Source organism: Ciconia boyciana, chromosome 10 (assembly GCF_034638445.1).
Source record: "Ciconia boyciana chromosome 10, ASM3463844v1, whole genome shotgun sequence".
In the NCBI taxonomy this organism is placed as follows: domain Eukaryota; kingdom Metazoa; phylum Chordata; class Aves; order Ciconiiformes; family Ciconiidae; genus Ciconia; species Ciconia boyciana.
In genome coordinates, this window is record NC_132943.1 from 39,131,750 (window position 1) to 39,148,116 (window position 16,367).

General features: G+C 43.3%; 1 protein-coding gene across 1 annotated transcript in view; it reads left to right on the forward strand.

Annotated features, from left to right (window-relative positions):
- Positions 1-16,367, forward strand: part of CPS1 (carbamoyl-phosphate synthase 1) — a 97,409-nt gene that overhangs the window by 8,995 nt on the left and 72,047 nt on the right. Inside the window, exons 3-10 of the mRNA XM_072874272.1 lie at positions 3,929-4,073; positions 5,165-5,254; positions 5,977-6,033; positions 8,507-8,599; positions 12,923-13,012; positions 14,095-14,223; positions 14,810-14,916; positions 15,320-15,461. Of these exons, the coding sequence (XP_072730373.1) occupies positions 3,929-4,073; positions 5,165-5,254; positions 5,977-6,033; positions 8,507-8,599; positions 12,923-13,012; positions 14,095-14,223; positions 14,810-14,916; positions 15,320-15,461 (853 nt within the window). The remainder of the gene's footprint in view (positions 1-3,928; positions 4,074-5,164; positions 5,255-5,976; positions 6,034-8,506; positions 8,600-12,922; positions 13,013-14,094; positions 14,224-14,809; positions 14,917-15,319; positions 15,462-16,367) is intronic.

The following is a 16,367-nucleotide window of genomic DNA, read 5'->3' on the forward strand; positions in this document are numbered from 1 at the left end:
AGAGACTTCAGGCAGTCCTCTTGTGTCAGCATTTGTGGTGATGAGCAACTTCAAAGAGTGATATAACTAACCATGATAGTGAGGTATGTAGGGATCTGATCACTTCCCATTGAAATGCAGCCATTGCTGAGTCAGAGCAGAGGAGCTGTCTTTGTTCTCCCTCCAGTGCTCTGATCAAATATAGAGGTTTGAATCATCTGCAACCTTCTGGGTAATGGAACTTGGTTTCCAAGTGCAAAACTTTTAAATCCCAAGGTTCCCAAGTTGGTCACCTATATGACCGATCCCTTATGACACTTGTTGGCTCATACCACAATTAAGGATGCATTTAAACTCTGTGCCCTTTCCAGCTAAAAGGTAGGATCAGATTCTTGCCTAACCTATCATGACTCTCTGTCCTCTTGAGTGGTAGAAGCCAGTGGCTGACTTAGGATGGCAGCCAAATGCTGCCAGTGCTTTTGAGCAGAGGAAATCTGCCCAGAGGAATGAGGCTTTTGGTTAGGAGAGGGACATGTTCCTGGGGAGGTGAGACAGCTCTGAGGTTGTTGGTGCTTGAGCTTTTTCTGCAGTCATTCATAGCTGTCTTTGCCCAGCTGCCTTGCATTCCCCAAATTCTGCTCTCCTTTGGAGAAACCAGTACTCACAGGATGAGTTTTTAAATTATCTCATTGGTGAGAATGTTAAATTGCTGCGGAGGGGAATCTGTTTGCAAAGTTTTGCATTAGGAGGCAATTATTTAAGTATTTTGACAGCACTAATTACTGGCTATGTTAATATACCTGCCAACAAGCAACTGTTTAATATGGATCAGAATGATGGAGGGCACCAGAGTTCTCTTCTTGGTGATAGATTATGGGCAATAAATCTTGTCACATCACAAAAGTCAAGGAGGACCTGATGGATTAATTTCCTCTCCACATGTTACTGTGGCAGCAGAAGCTGTGTTTGCTCATTTTCTAGTCATTTGGAGAGGATGCCTGTGAAAGAGAGATCTCTTCTGTGCTGGGGAGCATATGGGCACGGAGGGAACATTCAAAATGTGAGGTGGTATCTTCAGAGCACTCTCCAGGAGCATGGCCTTGATTGATTGATTCAGAGAAGAGGAAGATAAGAGTTTGCAGCATTGTTGCAGATTATAAAAGTGACATATTTGCTACTAGTCCAGGGATTGCTGTCCAGTGAAAGAAACCCTGTAGCTCTGCCTAGTGCTCCTGAGCATGGAGATCAGGACCTTATATATCCAGAGGAACCCAACTACCTCTTTTCATTGACACAGTAAGAGGCTAAGTGCCTGCGTGAAGGAGGTGCCTGGGGTTGGGGCCTTTTACAGACTGTCTGGGCACATAGCAACTTGTCAGTATAGGTAGCAAGAGGCTCGTACGGGGTCGATTTTGCCATGGCTGCTGTTAAGCTTCAGACCACTGCTTTCTGTGAAGTGGGTGTTTCTACATGCTGAGTGGGGTCAGCATAGGCTCTGTTCTGGGATGATTAATATGCTGCTCTGCACCTCGTCTCCTCATCTGGACTCCCACGTTCTGATTCATGTCTGGGAGGCAAAGCACTTTATGTGCGTACAGCTTCCAGGCTTGAAGTAGCTAAAGCTGGCTGAAATGTTGTCATATTACCCTGGAATAGAGGGCAGAGAGCACTGTTTTGGGGGTGGAATGTTGAATTTTCATTAGAAAAGCATGAGGATGAACTTTTCAGAAACGTTTGCTCAAAAAAAAAAATCGTAGTGTTGCAGCCATCTGTTTGGTATAGGAACAAAAAGGAAGAGAGGAGATTTCCAATTAAGAAAGAAGAAGAATTACAAGCCTTAAAATGTTCCCATGTTTGAAACATCTCAGTAAATGCACTTGCCTCCAAAAAGTCTGCGTGTGTTTCCCATGATATTCTAGTGAGAGAACTGATTGACGGGAATTTACTGAAATCAGGCAGGCCTTTGGGCAGGCACAGCAAGGATTAGACCTTGCAGCATCTTTGGAGCTCGTGTTCCCATCTGCTCCTCTGTGCTCCACAAGGCATTGTGCCTGCTTAAAGGGCATCGCGTCTGAGTGCAGAGCTGTGCCTTCATACCCCAGCCAAACCCAATGGCTCTCTGTCCTTGTTTGCTGATTACAAATAACACGCAAAGGTTAATTACATTAGCTTTGTCATTAACAAAGAGTCTTTTGAAAGCATAACCAATTGACTCGGAAGGAGAGAGCAATGCCAAATGTGCACATGCCATGCACTTACGGCAGTTCTGTGATCACACTGCACTTTGTGCGGTTGTTTACCTGCAGTAGGAAGTATAGATTTGAACAGCAGGAGAGGCTTACCTGAAAATATTTCATGGCCGTTGTTCATTTGACATGTCATTTCTCAGAGCTGGCTGGTGTGCTGGGCTGTCTATATCTGCCTGCAACCATTCCGGGTTTTGTGAAGAGTTTCCCAATGTTGGACAATTAATCTTCTGGCAGTAAGCCTGATGTTCCATAAAAATGTCTCTTGTGACTTGCTGATATCTGGTAGATGGCTGGAGTTGCCAATTATGTATTGTTTAAACAATAATGACAATAACAAATTATGTTTTGTATAGGGCAGATTCATCCTGAAGTGTCTTTATACATTTGGCTAAATATTTGTGTGGATAACTTCATCTGTTGCTAAATTACAGCTGCTTTTGGGTTGAAAGACAGCAATCATTTAATGGATTGCTGCAACAGTGTGCTAGAAAAGTGAGGGAGAAAGTGAAGGACTGCATGTTAATTTGAAGCTGAAGAATAGGAGCATGGACATGTAGACCATGTTTACCCTGTTCCCCTCTTTGGGGTTGAAAGATTGGGTCTACTGGATCCAGAGCTGATACTTTGCAAAATCCTAGGTTTGATCCTCCACTGCAGAAGAATGTTCCACCATACTTCTAGTTCTGTCCTTGCTGAGAAGGGTATTCAGGCAGGTGCTTGAACAAAGTTGCTGCTCCTGGGGCTTCTGCCTGGGCTAAAGATAGAAGGACATGTTTTGGGTCCTTGTGACCAGGGTGGACTGCTGAATCCTAAAGCATTGCCTTCAACCTGCCTTCTTCAGAGATACACAAATCAACTTCCAAGCACTTAAGAGTCTTGTCAGATGAAATGTATGGTGTCCTGTGGGTGGGAACCTGGAGATTGCCTAGAAGAGAGGCCAGGCCTCTGCTGGGAGAAGCTGCAGAAGTGGTACCCTGGCATGGTTTGTTGACAGAGCAGGTAGGAGAGAAGAACCCAGACTAGTACTGAGGAATCACAAGGATGATTCACAGCTGCTTCCCTGATTCCCAGACAAAAAGATAGGCATAGATTTGTATGCCTGCTCCCCCACAGAAAGAGCAGTTACAGCCCTGAACATCTCAAAACCTGCAAGCTGCAGACTGAGGAAGGGACCAAGTCTGGGCAAACAGCTCTGTTGTCTATTGGCTTTTCAGTTTGAGCTTTCTGTTGTCACTGAGAGGGGCAAGTTCTTACACCACATGGAGAGGACACAGCAATGACAAAGCACTGCCCACATAGTGGGCCCAGAGAATGACCAAGCCTAAGCCATTATCTGTGGGTCAAGTGATAGGCCATGCACTTACTGCAGTTCTGTGATCGCTCTACACTTTGTGTAGTTGTGTACCTTATGTTAAATCACAAGGAGTCTGAGTTTGTTAATAGCTCCTGTGCTTTTCTTAAATGAAACATGAGAAGCCAAAGCCTTTCCTTGTTCTCAGTGTCAAATGTTTAATCACAGATGGCAAAGTCAGGGTAGATTCACAGATGTGTTTGCTTTTATACTGAGAATGCTTTCACATGAATACCATTTCTGTCTTTTTGTCATATGGGAGTTCAGACCTGTCTTGTTTTCACTGGCTCTTTTGTTTTCCTTTCAACTCCAGACCAATGTACTTTTCTTCTATTGCTTCTTCGTCTAGATACACCGAAGCCTTGACAGATCCCAGCTACAAAGGACAGATTCTTACATTGGCTAACCCCATAGTTGGGAATGGTGGAGTACCTGACCCGGCTGCTTTGGATGAAATGGGCCTCAGGAAGTTTCTGGAGTCTGACGGGATCAAGGTAACCGTGGGAGATGCAGAGATGGTCAAAGGGTGCTGCTCGCAGCCTGAGTGATTGTCTGTGTTTGTGTGTGTATGTGCACAAGAGTTAACTGGCACCCTCACAGAAGTTAGAAGGAATCAATGATACTCAGCCTTTCTTTTTCTTCTTCTGGATATTGTCCTTTGGAGGAATGGTGGCAAAAGGTAATCCATCTGGCTTTCTATACCAGGCCATGTGCTGTCTGAAAGCAGTGTATTTCCCATCAGTGATAGACATGCTACAGTTTTTGTGAACTGCTGTCCTGGATGGCTTTTTTTTCCACATTCCCTTCTGCCTCATATTTATCTGTGTTTGCCCAGGACTGGTTGCCACAGAGAGACCAAATGCCAGTGAGAATGATAAGTTTCTGCGTGCTGAGACTTTTCTCTATATGCCTATACTACCACAAATAGGGGAGGTGACAGTTGTGTGGAGAAGGCCGTATGTACTAGTGCAGGAACCAGTATCTACGCTGTGGTGACAGGGGATATTGGCTGGGAGCAGGGCTGCGTCCATGCAGTGGTGGCAGTACTGAAAAATGAAACAAAACCATATAGTTGCAGAACCAGTGAAATGCTTTACTGTCCTGAGGTGAAATGACTCCTTTATAAGCTATCTAACTCCACTGGAAAAGGGAGCTGACTTTTGAAATGAAATGTCACTTAAAAGTGAAAAGCTTTCTTAAACAAAAAATGGATCAAAATAAAACATTTTGTCTTGTCTTAAATTTCCATTTTCTTTCTAATGAGAAGTGTTTTCTCAGTTCAATGCAATTTGCAGCTTTGGTTACCTGGAAGCCACCTTATTTTTCCTAAGTAAAAGGGCCCAGGTACAATCATGACAGAGCATGCAGTCTTTACCCCTTTGCCATGTACATGTTCTGTGCGCTCGCCCTGTGAAGACTCAGATTTGCTATCTTTTTGTTATATTAGAGCAGCCATGCCATTTCTGCCTAGCTTCCTGTCCTGTCCATGATATGGTTTGCAGTGGATGAATACTGAAAACTCAGAAGGTACAGAGCAAGTACAGAGTGATCCTTCAGTGCAAAATGATGTTTCTTCTCTCTGCAGGTTTCAGCTTTGCTGGTGCTGGATTACAGCAATGAGTACAGCCACTGGCAGGCTGCTAGGAGCCTGGGAGAGTGGTTGCAGGAAGAACAGGTGAGCAATCTAGGGTAACTGCGTTGTGAGAATGGACCTGTATGTATGGGAACAGGGGAAAGAACTGCGGGCTTTGAGCTGGTAACCACTCTTCTCCTCAGATGTCTTCACCAGTCTGTACTGGGCTCATTCTGTGTTCCTTAGTTCTCTGATTCCTCATCCATTTCTCTTTTTCAGGGTGCAATGGTATTTCAAAGATCTGTCTGGAAGGAATGTTAATTAGATGGGGATGTTTGGTTCTCTGTAAAAACGATACACATTAGATTATATTCTATTCTTTTGTCAAAAGTTTCTGTAGTGCTGCTCCTAGTAGTTGCCGAGGTCGTAATCTCGAGAGATGTTAGCTGCTAGGACCCTACTGACTTGAAGCTGTAGGAGTCAAGGATGTGTCAGTAGACTGCCGCTGACTTGTGACGGCTGGGAGGGTTAGGTATTCATAAGTAAGGCAAAATGGGGCTCATAAATGAGGCAGATATTTGCCACGTGAACTTTTTATTTTGTGCTTTTTAGTGCAGAAGCTAGATTTGAAGAACTAAGCTATTTATGAGTGGGAATAGGGAGGAGAAGTGAGGAACTGGAAGTGAGGCAGCCTTGGTGATAGTGCTGCTAAGAGCCAGAGCTCCTTAAACAAGGACATGTTCTCAGCAAAGTGGTCTGGCTGCTGTCTTCCTCTGTCTTAGCTGCTTGTTCTCTAACTTATCCTTCTCATCTGTTTTCTTCAGGTGCCTGCACTGTATGGGATTGATACCAGAATGCTCTCCAAATTAATTCGTGACAAGGTATGATCTGCTTCCCTTGATCCAGTTGCATTAACCTTGCTATTACTGGGCCCTTTTTCTAACAGTGCAGCAAACTGGGGGTAGCAATGCTGCTGCTGGGCTGCCTTGACCTCAGATGCTGCTCAGGTCCCTGTGCTCTTCCAAAGGCTCTGTGTCTTCTGTACAGCTGAGGCAATGCTCTGATCCCAGGGAGCTCCCTCTCCTTGGCTCTGCTCTGGGTTTCATGTTCTACATAAGTGAACCAGCACAAGCCGATGTAAATGAAAGGCCTCAGGTAGCTGTGTCAGATACAACAGGTAGTAGTGTCAACTGCATGTTGCCTCAGTAACAGTCAGAGAGAGCAACAACTCTGTGAGATATTGTGGATATTAGTTCACAGACAGCACCACCTTTGGTCAGTGGAAATTCTACTGCTCCTCAGAGACAAAGGAATGCCTACAATAACCTAAGCTGGATTCCTAACTCAGGCTGGTTTTCTTTGGCTGAAGCCTGTTATTATTTTTAATAGTTGTTACTTAGCCCTTGGAAACCAGAGAAGACAATTGAAGGACATGAGCAGGATTATGTTACTGAATGGAGGTTAATGTTAAGGTACATTTCACACTGGCTAAAACAGTGATCAAAGCCAGTCTGAATGTAAATGTGCCTTGGAGCCTCTTCCTTTGTAATGGATTATTTGAAGCTGCTCTTTTCTTTAGGTGATCAATTTGCAGTCCAAGCCCACACCCCCTTTCATTCCACAGAGCAAAATATGAATGACCCAGCTTGAATAGAGGAATATTTGTAGAAATGAATTTTTATGGGAAGATAGGGCATTGTCCTGCTGTTACAGCCAGCAGACAAGTGCAGTTTAATACAGTAGAAAATGGCAATACATTTTTCTACTTTCTTGAGACATACTGTTTAATGGATCAGCATTCCTTTCATCCAAAGTAAATATGCTTTCAATGTTTATCCTGTAACTTAGCAGTGTATGGTAGTAATGCCCATTATACTGGGACGCTGAGTGGTGTTGGTTTATGGCTTTTAAAATATTGTGTAATGTAGCCTTTTCTCCCAGTCTTCTCAAGTTGAGAAAACCAGCTTAGTATTTCACTCCATGTCTGTTTATAAATCGGGAGTGAGAACAGGGCTTCGTTATGATAAATGCAGAAATGAGCAGTGACTTGTTAAATTTGACTCTAAAGGTAAATGCAGGGAACTATTTGGATGAATAATCTGGGAGCAAGGTAAGACACAGGGTTCCTGTTTGAGAGCAATGGCTTTAGGACTTTGTCATCAGCGTTTATGGGCCTGACTGCACGGTGGCACTCAGCAGTTTCTGTGGTTCACAAGAACCTGACTTGTTTAAGACGATGCTGACCTTTTCAGCTCTACTCCACGCAAAGCAGCCTGGAGTAGCTTTTGGTGTAAGGTACTACTCAAGATGAGATAGGATGTCAGCCACTGTTAAGAGCAAAACTCTGTCTTTAAAACTTACCCTTAGTAGTGCGCACAGCAATGCAAGATGCTTGCTTTTACCCTAGGAAAATGGCAAGGATACTTCAGGTATAGCCAACCATGGAAGTATCTCATGGATCACTAAAGTATCACTAAACCCAATGAGCAATCCTGGTGTGCATGTTGGCCTGATATCCACAGGACGAGCTGAGTTTAACATGTTTTATCATGGAAGTGTTATGTGTTAAAAGTTACAATAAAACATTGACTTCTGTTTTACTTTCCCCTTCCATCCTTGAAAAGTTCTGTATTGCACACCCTGTTCCCATGCTGAGAAGAGGTTAACGCTAGGTTAATCCCACTTATTCCAGGAGCAGGGCAAAACCAAAACAGTGATTTTTCCACTTGAAACTTTAATAAGCAGAAGGTGGAGAAGGATATGCTGCTGCCAGAGCAAGAGTGTCCTAGCTTCTGTGAGGTGGTAACAGCAATAAAGAGTAGAGCTTGCTGGAGGTGGTGGTTGTTTTGGGTTTTTTTTTTTTATTTTTTTAAAATAGCTTATTCGGAAAACGGTTGTGCTGACCTGCCTCCTATGTAGCTTTGCCTTACCCCAGCTCTGCTGCCTTGTAGCTATCCACAGGAGGTGGCTGAAGACCTCACAGTGGGTTTCCAAAACCAAAAAGCTTCAAACTGCTTTGTGGCTTACTCTCAGATCTACACAACAGTTAATTGGGGATCTGAATTCTGATCCTCTTGGAGGGCAACCCATTTCACTGTTACCCGACAGCTTGCCAAACTGCCTATTAACAAATTTAACTGCTGACAATGCCTTTCCCCTGAAGGAAGGATTTTAAACAGATTTTTGATATCGAGGTAGGCTCATAAACTTCTGAAGAGGCTAGAAATGGTTATAAGCCGCCAAGAAACCATCTCTAAACAGCTGTTCCAGTTGCTGTGCCTGTCAGCACCTTGTCCCAGTGTTCACAACTTCTCCTTTGCTCATGCTTTGTTGTTTACTGGTGTATTTCCACAGGGCACAGTACTTGGGAAGATTGAATTTGAAGGTCAGCCCATGGAGTTTGCAGACCCAAATAAGCAAAACTTAATTGCAGAAGTTTCAACAAAGGTAAGAAGTTCTTCTGTAGTCCCAGGGCTATACACTCCAGGTAGTAACTGCTCCCCAGTTGCTCTGGGGATCGTCCAGTCTTTCTAAACAAACAATTTGGGGACCTTTTCTTAAATGATACACCTTTCCAGACCTTTGAAGGACTGTTGTCTCAAGATCATCCTCGTAGAATCCCCATGGCTCCTTAGGTGCAGCGTTGAAGACGTAAAATGAGTTGTGTTGAGCTGGATGTAGTCTGAACAGAGGATTATGTGTTACAAAGACAGGATTGAGAAGTATTGGGGATACAGTTAGACCTAGTATATGGTGGACATTTTTAAACATAAGAAGAATTAATAAAAAGAATGGTTGCTTTCCTTAAATAAATTTCAGGAGGGCTCACAATAACATTTGATAATCTGTGTTCAAGCATAATTTTGTTGAGGTGACTTCAGAAGATATTTCGAGACTTCAAAAAGAGACCAAGTTAGGAATCCCCTGGATCTAATATTACTGGCATTAGCTGCTTTGTCTATAGATATGTACAGAACAGCAGTTAAGTTTGTACTCTGTTAGCTGGGCATGCAAACTGTGTTTGATGACAAGCTGAGAACATTACAAATCACGAGGATGTAGCAAACCAGGCCTACACTAAAAATAGTAACTATTCTTGTTCCAATGCAAGGGATAACATCTTAAATTGTGGACTCTTGGTGATTTAATTGTGGGATAAAGAGTGCCTTGGGTGCTTAATCCCATTGACTGAAGTAAGAACTGAGTGTATGAGTCCCTTTTACAAATTCCATGCTTACTATGGTGTTTGCAGCTCCTTCAAGATCAGTGAGGCTCTGGAAGAGCTCTGCAAATAGTTGCTTGTGTACTGTTCTGCATACAAGCTGGTGTGTTAGTGGCATGAGCACAAAGCAGTCCTCAACAGACTAGTTGGTGAGAAGGTGGGAATTTGAAGTGCAGTCTCCATCCAGGCTTGGATTTACAGTAGTAACTGGTTACCTGGGATGCCATTGGAATACATAGGCCGCCGTGCAAATCTCATCTTCGGGGATCTCACCAACTCATGCCAATGCCTCCACTGTATTTTGAGTCAGGGCCTTGTTGCTACACAGAAGGATGGCAATTGCTTATTGAGGTTGTGATCTATGATTGCAAGATGCAGGTGGAGCCATTTGGAGCAGTAACTCAGAAATAGGTAAGGTTGCTGATGCTAAACTCTGCAATTACTAAGACAGAATTACTGTAAAGACGCTGCAAATAGCTTCTAAAAGGGAGATATAGTAAGATTAACGGAGCTTTGGCGGTCTCATTATGTTTGTAACTTCATTTTATAGGCTTAAAAAGCAACATCACAAATAAAGCTGAAAATGAAGTAAGCTGTTCAGTTGGTAATTACTGGACATGATAATCTATCTGTTGCCAAACAGCTATTTTCATGTAAATCAGGATACAGTAAGATCAGGAATCTGCTTATCAATTGTACATTAGGAGTGATTGATTTTTTTTTTTAATTATTATTTTTCCCCCTGCCTTCTTAGGTGCTAGTGGTATAGAATCTATTTGCTAATGTTGCCTATACAGGGCAGGGAATGTAGCAAACTGCCAGTATTTTGCAGGAGCTTTCGTCAGAGATGTATTTTGGTGCATGTGATGGTCAGGGTCCCAAAGCAGGTGGGCATTTAACCACTTGAAGCTAAAAGGTCGCTTCTATCTGCACATACAGCCCCACGTACTCTTTTTGTTCTCAGCACTATTGCCAGCAGGAGTTTCTACTCTCCCTGACTGCTGGCTCACAGCCTTCCCACATCATCCTTTTAGACTAGGACAGTTTTTTATAGTCTGTGCCGTGAACAGATGAGGGAAATCCTCTGGCTGTAGAAGGAATATATTTTAACAGTTCCCTGATCCAGTTCCCAGTCTGGTTTCTGTCTAGACATACTCTTGGCCAGATGCAGGGGTCAGTGCTCTGCAGTACAGAGGAATAATAAGTGTGAGAAGTGGGGGGAGGGTTGTGAAGACAGCAACACCTAAAATCAGTCTTGCTGCTGAAGGAAATGTTGTAACAAATCATAGCCTAATTGATTGGACAGGGAAGAGTTTTGAGAGTGAGGTAATGAAAGTACCTCGAAGCAGTTTTGTCCCACAACTCTCTCTGGCCATTAGAACAGCCAAGGAGAACCTTTGAGGGAGATCCTTGCTTCATAATGTTTTGCAGATTTTTAAGTTTAGATGTTGTGAGGAATTGAGGGTTCTCCAAAACCCCTTTTAAAAAGGAGGGTGTGTTTTTACTAAGGGACTCTGGCACATGACACTAAGTTAGTTTCTGTGAGAACTGGGCACCTTAATCTTCTTGAGATTTTTGAAACCCACTTCCCAGAAGCCTGAAGGACAGCAGATAGAAGACGCATACAATTCCTGTGCAGTGATACAGTTCCACCATGGACTGTGGAAGTAGGATCCACTTGTGTATTGGTGACTGTGAAGATACTGTTGTATTTGATGTCAAGCACAGCTTCATATCGGAAGCCTTGAGTGATCTAACAAGACCCAGTTTCAATATGATTTCCATTCTACTCATTCTCAGAAAGAGATTGTGGGGTACTTTGCCATCTGACTATGTAGTGTGAACCACAAGATATGTTCCAATACAAAAATCTCCTTTCACTATTACAAAGAAGGAGTTGCAACCGCAGTGGTAACACTACTGGCTCTGTCCTGAGTCATGTCCAATACAAAAATCTCCTTTCGGTATTACAAAGAAGGAGTTGCAACCATAGTGGTAACACTACTGGCTCTGTCCTGAGTCATGTCCTCAAAGGTGGATTAGGGATCATTGGCAGTTCATGTGTTGCAGCTTGAAACACTGTAGTGAAGGCAGCTGGCTCCTTGCACCCCATCTCTTCCACCCTTGCTCCTGACATGGCAGTAAGTCACTCCTGATGATGATCAGAGCTGTCCTCACATAGGACATTCTCTCGCATCCTAAAAATCTCTTCATCTTAATCTTTGAGAAGATAAAAGTTAAAACAAGAACTGAGTTAGGATAACACAGAGGGTGGAGTTGTAACATTCTGCTAATAAACTTCATCTTGGGTTCCCTGTAGAGGGGTTATTTTTCCTTCTGGCTGGTCGTAATCCTCCTATGAAAAGATTCAGTTCATCACCCAGCACTAGGAATACTGGGCATGGATTTTAGCATCTTTTCATAAAGGGGCCCAGCTGTGAAATATGGATGCTGGGGAAACTGATTAAAAGGGAGTTACTTAGTTAAAAAAAAAAAAAAAAAAAGGCATTTCCAGTGGTGTATTGCACAAGAGAAAAGCCACTTTGGATAAAGTACACTTACCAATATCAGCTTTCAGAAGCTGACCATAACTGAAGTTAAGCACAGAGTTTGTTTTTAGAAGGAAGAAGGCTGCCTTATGTGCTTATTGATGAATAACATCCCTGGTCCTAACTGCAGTCATGTAACAAGTAAAATAATCCAGCAAGCTTCAGAAAGAAGCTGTCCATAAATAACCTTACATCAGTGCTACAGCTGTCTGTCAATATGTCTGCATGTTGCAGTATCAAGGCCCATATAGGGTACGGTGGTTTGACGCCACTGTCTTCCATGCTGGTTGTGACCAACAGATAAGTGGGTGTACAAAGCATAATGGTCCAGATTTGGGACTGGTGACAATTGACTTTGTGGAATGGGTTAAGGAACAGCAGCTGGAAGAGGAGGAGAAGTGTTGTCTGATATGTAAAACTGTCAGGTCCATATGAACATAGGTCGTGCTCAGTGGTGTGCTTGGCCTGGTCTGTACTGCTGTGATGCACTAGAGGTCACTCGTAGGATATCTCCAGCTGTGCTATGCTTTGGTCATACTGTGACTGGAGGGGCAGGGTGGTGTTTAATGTGATGGACCTGTAGCTGGTGTGAAGTAGCCTTACTCCACTGGCATCAGCAGGATAACTTCACTTCAGCTGAAAATCGCTCACCGTGTATCTGGCATTTCTCTTGGGCTGCAATAATCTCTGAGAACTGGCTTGCTGCTTCACTGCTAATGAGGTGAAACACAGGAAAAAAGCTTGTCATTAGCTATGGAAACAAGTGATTTCTTAGGGATTGCTGTCACTGCTGTAATCAACTGTATATAAAACAGCATTATAACTTCTACTTTCACAGAAAAACGAAGGAAACGCTAATGTCTGCAGTACTTCTGGAGATTTCCATGTAAATTGATTGTTAAGTACCAGTTGCTGCATGTTGGTGAAAAGTTATTCTACTCCTCTTCCCTGTGTTTTGGAGGTGATCTGTCATTTACAGCATGGTCTTTCTTTTTATAGGAAGTCAAGGTTTATGGCAGAGGGAATCCAATTAAAGTTGTAGCTGTTGACTGTGGGTTGAAGCACAATGTTATCCGTCTGCTGGTAAAGGTAGGTCAGTGCTTTATGTCCTTCATCTCTTGTTTTGCTTTGGTAAAAGCCTCACCTGTATTCACTAGCCTTCCTTCCACCTGGACACATCCATTCTAGTAGCAGTTTCCCTCCTAAAATGAGGTACAATTTTAGGATTACTTTTGTGGACTGGGGAGTGTTTTCTGAACATGGTACACTGTACTGAGGGGGTAAGGAGGAGGACCTGTGCAGCAGCCTCTCAGCCATGAGAAGAATTCCTAGAAGGTGAGCTTTAAAAAGACAAGGCACAGTCTCTCTAAAGAGCAACCAAGGAAGATCAACCCAACATTGTCAGAAATAAATAAATGGGGGAAAAAATTCCACAGTGAGTGTGGTGAATGGCTGACACAGGTCCAAGAGAAGTTGTGGAGTGCCTGTCCTTGAAGATGCTGAAAACTCAACTTACCAATGCCCTCAGCAACCTGCCCTAAAGTTGAAGTTACCCCTGCTTTGAGCAGGGATTGGACCAGATGACGTCCTTAGGTCCCTCCAGCCTGAGTTATTCTTTAATTCTATGATTCTGTGAAAATCTTTTCCTGTTGTTAGCACAGTGGTGTAGCAGTCTTCGCTCCTCTAGGCACACAGAAGGAATGGATGCGGTGTCCTCTCATCCTCTAGATGTACAGGGTTTCCCTGTTTCTGTTTTTTAGTTAATGTGGATGTTCATCCCATTTTTGATGTGCAGAACTATTTCTGGGATGTCATAGAACGAGGCTGTGAAGCCCTATTTTAGCAGTTAGGATGAATGCACCATGTAAAAGTGAACATATTTTACATGTGTGCATACACACTTATTTTGTATTCCATTAGTAAGTTTTGATCCCATTAGTGAATTTCAGACAAACTTGACAAACACTGAGATGACTCAAAGAGACTAAGTCTACCAGTTTTGTGAAAATAATCTGGGCAGATAATGGAGAGAAGCCTCATTGTCCCTGGCAAAGGAATGACTGAAATCCAAACTCAACCTCTGGGACATGAGAACATGGGAACAACCTCCTGACACAAATTCATTTGTTCCCCTCCTCCCTTCATTTCTTGTTCCCTTGTTTTTTTCCCAGCGAGGTGCAGAAGTGCATTTGGTTCCATGGGACCATGATTTCACCAGCATGGAGTATGATGGGCTTATAATTTCCGGAGGTCCAGGGGATCCCATGAAGGCCCAGGAGGTGATTCACAATGTCAGAAAGGTACAGTGTAATAGCCATAGGCCAATTATTCTTGTTTATTTGCCTTTTTTTTAAGTGCCTGAAATCTAAACAGTTGGTTGTACTAACATGTTACGGACCAAATGTTGTTCAGTCATTTCAGCTGCCTGGGATATTCCTCATCTTAGTCCACTGGGAGTTGTCTCCAGACCAGTATTTACAATAAGGCTATACAGACCTTGGTGAACAATACATAGTAAACATGATTACCACGATTACCTTACCAGTGCCTTAAAGTACCCTGTGCTCTTTCAGGACCTCTGTGACCTTATGAAAGAACAGCCCTGATTTCACGGTGCTCCCATTTGAAATAATGTCATGCACTAAATGGCTGTAATGCAGAGTGTCATTGCTTATTCCCCTCGAGTAGACCGAGACATCGTGCTGTGATCTGAGGCTTCCGTCTGAAGCAGAGGAGAGGAGGAAACTTTACTTCATAGGCTATTGCCACCCTTGCATTCAGCTTTTTCCCAAGTCTGTGTGGCTGCTGTGAGGGAACTAGCATGGTTTATACTGGAATTGCTGGACAGAGACACTCCAGTATCTCTTGAAAACCTTTTCATTTTAGGTCCTGGAGAGCAATCGCCCAGAGCCCTTGTTTGGAATTAGCATGGGGAACCTAATCACTGGAATAGCAGCCGGAGCTACTTCCTACAAGATGCAGATGGCCAACAGGTGCAGCAGCTCTTCTGCTTCCCAGGGCCCAGATAGACCAGCTCAGCATTGCAAAAGGCCACAGAGCAGCAGTGCTTTGCTTCTGAATTGCCTTAACGGGAGCTAGCATGGCAGTAACATTACTTCTTCATTCCAGCCATTCTCCTTGCCTTCAATTTAAACTGCTGTGTCATGCATTGCTTTTTTTGAGGGTGTTTTGAAAGTATGTGATGTAATTGATCCCCCTCAATCTGAAGGATAGCAAAGTTTCTCCTAGGATTTATCATTTTGAGATTGGCTGCCAGTATTGAACAGCTACTATTGAACTGCTATGTATAGCCCACAGTTATCAGCTTTTCCTAATTGTGGTGTTTGGACACATCTAGTGCTTCTGTCCCCTGTTCTGTGATCCTTTCTCTTTCAGAGGACAGAACCAGCCTGTCCTGAATGCAGTGAATGGACAGGCTGTCATCACTGCTCAGAACCACGGTTATGCCATCGACAGCTCTACCCTCCCACCTGGCTGGAAACCTCTCTTTGTGAATGCCAACGATCAAACGAATGAGGTGAGCTCATGCTTTCCACGTAGCAGCCTCTAGTGAGCGAAGGCTCTGTCTCACTTTATTTCACCTCCTGGAAGATTGCTATCAGATAGTCAGCTATCAGCTAACAATTAGTTATCAGGACTAAACTTGATGATCTGACCATCTACTTTACTTGGGGCTCTGCCTTACAGCCCAAAATGGGGTGAACCATTACCACTGTTCTCCATACTAGCCCAAAGTGTAGGATTGCAATAGTGACCTTTTGATTTCCCTTGAACAGCTGCCTTACTAACTTCTGTGATTTCCCTACCATTAGTGGTGCTCACTCAGTTACTGTTGTCTTAGGACTTGTGCCGCAGGTATGCTAACCTGTGTCACTGTTTTGTTGTGTTGGTTCTGTGTTGCCCAGCACAGAAAAGGAATATTGCGGTCTAATTTGGTCTGTTATTGTAAATAGAATTCCAAGGACTAAAGTCATGAGAGAAAGAGGCAGTTACCTCTAGAGAACAACTTACAGGATCTAAGGTAGAGGTCTCGTGTCAAGTGACATCCATGTAGGGGAAAAAAATCTAAAAATGCCTGGGCTCTGGAGGTTCACAGCTGAGCAGGGAAAAGCATAGCAAGGAAAACAATATCCCATAGCTCAGTTTTGACAAGGTCAGACAGACATTGAGACAGATCTCAGGCTTTGTAATTGCCTGTTTTAAATCTTGTCCATTAGGCCCAGTGTTGTACAAGTCAGTGAAGTCTTGTTATTTATCAGAAGATCATTGAAAAGAAGGTATTTTCAAAAGCAATTTCCCCCACAGGAATATGCCTCTCCATTGCTTTGTATAAATGCCCCACATCAAGTCTGGCAGATTGAACAGTGCTGTTCTGGCATATCTTGGCTATACTTTGCAGGATTGAGGAACAGTAATTTCCAGC